The following is a 7,500-nucleotide window of genomic DNA, read 5'->3' as shown; positions in this document are numbered from 1 at the left end:
ACTCACAAACTTACTTACTAACTGAGTGACTGAATGATTGACCAACAAACCAACCAGCCAACCAACTAACTAACTAACTAACTAACTAACTAACTAACTAACTAACTAACTAACTAACTAACTAACTAACCAACCAACTAACTAACTAACCAACTAACTAACTAACCGACCAACCAAATAACCGACCAACTAACTAACTAACTAACTAACTAACTAACTTACTGACAGACCGACTGACCAAACGACAAAGAAACCGACAAACCGACTAAATAACCGACTAACTAACTAACTACTAAGTAAACGACTTACTGACTAACCGACTAACCTACCGATTGATTGACTGACTGATTAACTAACTGACTGACTGATTAATCAACCGACTAATCAACCAATCAACACACACACACACACACACACACACACACACACACACACACACACACACGAATGTTGTGACTGATTACAGTAAAGTCTACTATCGCTGACGATGAAGTCGTCAGTAGCGTCACTCAGAATGGAGTCATTCAATCCTGGGGGGATGAACGGAAGTCGTGGGTTGCCCGAGCACAGTGTGATTCCACCGAAGCTCTGGACTCAGCCGCTGCAGCCCAGGAAGGACGAAGCAGGGCGACACGTCCTCACCATGGGTGAGTGAACTGCCGGAGTAGCTGCCTGAATGGTGAATGGTGAGTTCACCACCAAACCGCCTTGCTGGCTCCACTTCGGAGGAGTTTGCTCCTTTAGTCTTTGAGTGACTTCCCCCCACAATTGTCCTCCTACAACTGAGGCAACGGCGCTATTAAATTTTCTCCATGACTGGGAGACTCGTGTGAATAGCGGGGACTGTCGTTTCTCTCTTCCCAATGCAGGTCCAATAGGAATTAAGCACTCCCCTGCCCCAACAAACTAATCAACTGGATAAAATAATGATCCTGACTGCGGCTCGTGGAGGGGTGGGGACTTACGCCTCTCTCTACCCTTGCAAGTCGAAAAGGAAGTAAGTACCCCCCCCCCCCCAGCCCCTCTCCACCCCCAGCCCCCGCCCCTGCCCCTGCCCCAGCCCCAACAAACTGATTGACTAGATAAAATTAATAGTGAACACGACTGAGATTCATAGAGGGGTGGTAACTGACGTCTGTCTCTACCCACTGTAGGTCCGAAAGGTAGGAAGTACCCCACTGACCCAACAAACTAATCAGCTGGATAACTGACTAGCAGGAGTGATCTCACTGATAACAGTGATGAGGGCGGTACTTGACGGGCGCAATAGCCGAGTGGTTAAAGCGTTGGACTTTCAATCTGAGGGCCCCGGGTTTGAATCTCGGTAACGACGCCTGGTGGGTAAAGGGTGAAGATTTTTGTCCCAATCTTCCAAGTCAACATATGTGCAGACCTGCTAGTGTCTGAACCCCTTTCGTGTGTGTATACGCACGCAGAAGATCAAACACGCACGTTAAAGATCCTGTAATCCATGTCAGCGCTCGGTTGGTTATGGAAACAAGAACATACCCGGCATGAACACCCCCGAAAACAGAGTATGGCTGCCTACGTGGCGGAGTAAGTAAACGAAAACGGTCATACACGTAAACTGTTACATGTCTGTTTAAGCGTGTATGTGCGTGCCTGAAATCCGGTTGAATGACAGAGGAAACGAATGATGAGCGCCCAATGGCAGCCGTCAATCGGCTCTACCCAGGTAGGCAGCCTGTTGTGCAAATGACCGCGTGTTTGTAAAGCGCTTAGGGCTTGATGTCGGACCGATGATAGGCGCTACGTAAGTATCCTTATCGTTATCATGTACCTGGAAATCTAGGCAGTAGGACGTGTACACTCCCTGAAGTGACTGCATAGTTCTGGGGGAGTGCACAGCCAGGGCGTATTCCGATTCCTGAAAAAAAAACAAAAACAAAAACAAAACAAAACACACAAAAAAAACAACAACAAAAAAACCCCAACAAAACAAACAAACATTAAAAACAAACAAAAAAACAAAAAATCATAAGCATATAAGCAAACACGCAAACCGGCACAAGCACGCACGCACGCATACACACGCCAGTCTAATATCATCATCTTAGATGAACAGACTACAGATAGATAAACGAACATAAAAGCGTACACACACACACATGGACGCGCGCGCGCGCGCACACACACACACACACACACACACACACACACACACACTTATGTGATACGTCTTATATGATAATCAACATGTATTTAAAATAGTTCAGAGTTAAATTTGGAGCCCAATTGGCTCTTTGTTGTGATTCTACTGGTTGACTAGTTTATCTTATTTCTTTTATATTCTTCTTCCTTTATTTAAATTTAAAAAAAAAGCTTATTGAGAAGAGAGGAACAGGGAAAGTAGTGATGATTTAAGGCATGGGTGGGGTGGGGGAGATGATGGATTTTAGTCTAAAATCACAAATGTGGATAGACGTTAAGCAAAAGAACGAACGAACATACATACTGTAGTAATAATGGAACTCATGATGTATGTTAACATGCTTTGCCTGTTTGTTTACGTTCCTTAAACAACAACAACAACAACAGTCTAAAAAAAAAAGAAAGAAAAAGTAAAGCAGACGAAATGTTCAAAGTGTGTTTAAATCAAAGCTCTACTTTTGATAGTGCGAAAATTACAATGTATAAATAGAATAGACAGACATTTTCAGAAACAAAGCGAGGTAAATCTGACAAAATATTTCTTGTTTTTCCCTTATCAACTGTTGTTCAAAGCCTTTAAATCAAAACTTTCTGTACTAGCAGTACATTGGAAAAACTAAAATAACAATTTAAGGTCAAAATGATGCAATATATATATATATATATATATATATATATATATATATATATATATATATTGTTTTGTTTTGATTCCTTATCTGAACTGACAGGTTGAAGACATTTCAGATAATATGTTTACTTCCCTTTATCGTCTTATTAGTTTTCTTTCTTTCTTTCTTTATCTATTTATTCATTTATCTTATTTTATTCATTGATTTATCTAATTTTCGTTTATTGGATAGCCATACGATCTGTTTCACTTGGCATAACACGAACCATATGAGCTTATATCGTTTTAAGCGTGTAAATCATCTATTGTGAATAAGTGTCCTTGATGTAGGATCATGGCCATATGGTCACATTAATTTTGTTGTTGTTGTTGTTGTCATGTGAAGTTACTTGCTTTTGGTTGACATGTCGCAAACGTGCCTGTTTGGATTCCACGAGTCAGACTGACAGCTAAGCCATCGGGGATCCTGACTGACAACTGTGTTTTGATTAATAAGACACCTACAATAAATGGCTCACTAGTGCGAACTCTTAAGTAAGGAGTATAAATCTTCCAGTGCAGCTCTTACGGGATGTAGGAGTTATTTCCCAACGCACCGCACCGCAATGCAACGCAACCGACGCAACTGACGCAACGGAAAACGCACCCCGCCCCCCCCGTCCCCCCGGCCCCCGCACCCCCCACCCCCACCCTCCGTCGCGGAGAAACTAAGAAACAAAAAAACAAACAAACAACAAAAAACAACAACAAAAAACAAAAAACAAAAAACAACAACAAAGAAACAAAAAGCAAACAAACAACAAAATAAAAAACAAAACAAAAAAACACACACACAAAAAAAACAACCCCCCCAAAAAAAAACCAAAACAAAAACAGCCAAATAAACAGACAAAACAACCCCCCAAAAAAACAACAACAAAAAACAAAAACAAAAAAAACAAAAAAAACAAACAACAAAAAAAAACCCAACAAACAAAAAAACAGCAACCAACAACAAACAATAACAACAACAAACCCCCCTCCCCCCCAAACAACAACAACAACAACAAAACCCCCCAAACAAAAACAACAACAACAACATCCCCATAAATTCATATTTGCAGATCCCTTCTCTGCAGTCAGTCTGGAACTTGAGTTCCTCCTTCACTTGACAGAAACAGCTCTGTGCCCTGCAGAACGGGCCACAGCACGTACACAGCAATCGACTGGAATTGTTGTTTTTCCTTCTGGACTTAACATTTGTTCTTTATTTTATTTTTTTATTTGCTTTTATATTATTGTATTGCATTTTTTATTTTTGCGTGTAGGAATCAAGAGGTAGCCGTTAGCTTATTATTGTTTTTTTTTTTTTTTCATGCATGTTCATATATTTTTTGTATATCATGTTTATCGTCCCATTCTTCTTCTTCTTCTTCGTCTTATTATTATTATTATTATTATTAGCAGCAGCAGCAGTAGTAGTAGTAGTAGTAGTAGTACTATTACTACTACTAGTGGTAGTAGTAGTATTGCTGTTGTTTTTGTTGTTGTTATTATTATTATTATTATTATTGTTATCATCGTTATCATTGTTATTATCATTATTATGTTATCATCATCATCATTGTTGTTGTTATTATAATCACTATCATTTTTTGATATAATCAAAATTTTGATGGCTGAAAATAACAGAATGGTGAACGCCGACAGAGGCACACGATCTATGTGTACATTATGTATGAATAGGATTCTACTTGTGCCTAATTTTCACTCCTTTGTTTTATGACATCCCAGCAGCGCAGTGCTCCTCAACAATCAACAAGGACAATTCTTTCGGACCACAGTCGGAGTCAGGCAAGGATGCCTATTATCCCCAATACTTTTCAACATCTTTCTGGAGAGAATCATGCAAGAGGCCCTCGAAGACCACCACACCTCCATCACCATTGGCGGCAGGCCAGTCTGCAATCTTTGATTCGCAAACGACATCGACCTCATGGGGGGCACTATCATGCGATTAAAAAAAAAAAAAATAAAAAAAAAAAATCAGGTTCCACCGGGTATCAATCCATATTTTTTCGGCCCTGGTACGGCTCCAGGGTGTGATCACTTGGGTTGTACGCAGCATGGATAGATGGTTACTTCAACAAAGGAATGGCTGAATAAACAGGACTACACGAAACACATAGAGATAGACACACACACACGCACAGACACACACACACACACATGCACACACGCACGCGCGCGCGCGCACACGCACGCACACACACACACACACACACACACACACACACACACACACACACACACACACACACACACACACACGAAGATCGACAGACAGATAAAAAAAAACCCCACAAAACAACAAATACATAAAAACATAAATGAATAAATAACTGAATAAATAGATAGACAAGTAGATAGATGCTGGCCGATGTTGTTACACACCCACACACCCACACACGCGCGCGCGCACGCACGCACACACACACACACACACAGACGCACACACACACACACACACACACACACACACACACACACGCACACACACACACACACACACACACACACACACACACACACACACACACACACACACACACACACACCCGTAGGACGTACATTATCGATGTGTGTGATTATGTACGTCACAAAATATCGGACACAAAATACGGTCAGCATGCGACGGGTGATTGTTAATACGCATAATACCCACTCCCGTTTGGTTTCCCCACTATTGTGTTTCATTATCTGGGTCTCTGATAACCAACCCTGTTTACCGATTTTATGTGCGTGAGACAATACGACTACAAAACACGAATGTTTTATTCACATTAGGCCTTTGTCCCTGTCTGAAAGGGAGTGATAACACAGTTAAAAGTTAAATGGTAAGTGTTGAATTATATTAAAACAGAGCATACCAATATCAAATTTAGTATGAACATAGCATAGCATAGCATAGCATAGCGTAGCATAGCATAGCATGGATACAAGAGCCTATGTTGTGCAAACATTCAGTAGTAGTAGTAGTAGTCTTCAGTTTAACGTCTTCCACTTTAAGTGATATTAGACTAAAAAAAAAAAGGGGGGGGGGGCTCCGTTGGGGGGGGGGGGAGGGGGGGGGGGTTGGCGGGGGAGGGTGCGGGAGGGTGGAGGGCGGGGCGTGGTGGAGGGAACGGTATTGGGCAGAGGGTGAAAAATGGTGTGTGTGTATGTGTGTGTGCGCGTGTGTGTGTGTGTGTGTGTGCGTGTGTGTGTACGTGTGTGTGTGTGGTGGGGAAAGATACAGAGCATTGGAAAAAATAAAGCATTAATACGGGAGACATAGGCACAATATAGAAGGAAACGCTAACATCAAACAACTGTAACAACATGTCCAATTGGACTATGCAGCAAACCTTCTGCAATAGCAGATAGCATCTTGAAATTGTCAGTCAGTCGTATCAATGCTTTGCCATAAAATAATTAACCAAAGGCCAGGTCTACGAGACTACAGCGGGATAGATAGAGTAACACTCCACAGGTGGCCGCCGTTCTTTCTCTGTCTCTGGACCTTGAATTTGGAATGAGCTTCCTCTTTCGCTTCGCCAGGTCTCCGCACTCAAACTATTTCAAGTCTGGCTTTAATAAATAAAACCCACCTCTTCCCAAGACAACCTCCCTCCCCTGCCTCTTCATTATCTTCTGTTTTAGAGTTATGCATGCGTGTGAATGACTGGTGTGAAAGCGCTTTGATTTGTCTCTGCACAAGATTCAGCGCTAAACAAATACTACTGTTATTATTATCAAAGGCACGATCAGACAAGACATTCTCAGTTGTCATTATCATTGGTAAATTGAACCTAAAGCGGCAGGGTTGTAATGACATTCAGGCTCAATAAATCTGATTACTTTTACATGAAGTAGAGTGCAGCAAAACACGTCATGGTGTGCATGGGAGAGAGAGAGAGAGAGAGAGAGAGAGGGAGAGAGAGAGAGAGAGGAGAGATAGAGAAAGAGAGGAAGGGAGGGAGAGAGAGAGGGAGAGAGAGAGACAGGAGAGAGAGAGAAAGAGAGGGAGGGGGAGAGAGAGAGAGAGACAGACAGACTGAGGCACAGATCCAACACACACACAGACACAGGCACAGACAGACAGACAGACAGACAGACACACACACACACACACACACACACACAGATCAAACCCACACAACAAACCCCCAAACACAAATATTTTTCCACTCACGCGAGGAATCTGCACAAAGTCGACCTCAGTTTTAGGGTCAAGGTCGTCACTCAGCGTGTCCACTGGCCTGTCCAGTTCTCTGCTGACCTCTTCCCTGACGGTCACCATCTTCAGTCAGGAGGTCACTGCTTCCGACGATGATCTCTCTCTCTGTCTCTGTCTCTCTCGCTCTCTGTCTCTATCTCTGTCTCTCTTCTCACTCTTTTTTTTCTGTGTCGTGTCCTCCGGTCTCTCTCTCTCTCTCTCTCTCTCTCTCTCTCTCTCTCTCTCTTCTATATCTTACTTTTTTACCCTCTGTCTGTCTGTCTGTCTCTCACTCTCTCTTCTCACTCTTTTTTTTTCTGTGTCGTGTCCTCCGGCCTCTCTCTCTCTCTCTCTCTCTCTCTCTCTCTCTCTCTCTCTATATATATATATATATATATATCTTATTCTTATCCTCTATCCCTCTTCTCCTTAGTAAGAACTTCGCTCCTGTTTGAAAGAA

At 42.2% G+C, this 7,500-nt stretch overlaps 1 protein-coding gene across 2 annotated transcripts in view; it reads right to left on the bottom strand.

Annotated features, from left to right (window-relative positions):
• LOC143290455 (uncharacterized) overlaps positions 1–7,500 on the bottom strand; it is a 19,942-nt gene that overhangs the window by 8,779 nt on the left and 3,663 nt on the right. For both annotated transcript variants that reach the window (XM_076599897.1, XM_076599896.1), the window contains exons 2-3: positions 7,017–7,487; positions 1,802–1,888 (exon numbers count right to left, since the gene is read on the bottom strand). In XM_076599897.1, the coding sequence (XP_076456012.1) occupies positions 1,802–1,888; positions 7,017–7,124 (195 nt within the window). In that variant the 5' untranslated portion in view covers positions 7,125–7,487. The remainder of the gene's footprint in view (positions 1–1,801; positions 1,889–7,016; positions 7,488–7,500) is intronic.

Source organism: Babylonia areolata, chromosome 15 (genome assembly GCF_041734735.1).
Source record: "Babylonia areolata isolate BAREFJ2019XMU chromosome 15, ASM4173473v1, whole genome shotgun sequence".
Taxonomy (NCBI): Eukaryota; Metazoa; Mollusca; class Gastropoda; order Neogastropoda; family Buccinidae; genus Babylonia; species Babylonia areolata.
This window is presented reverse-complemented; position numbering and strand designations above follow the sequence as displayed.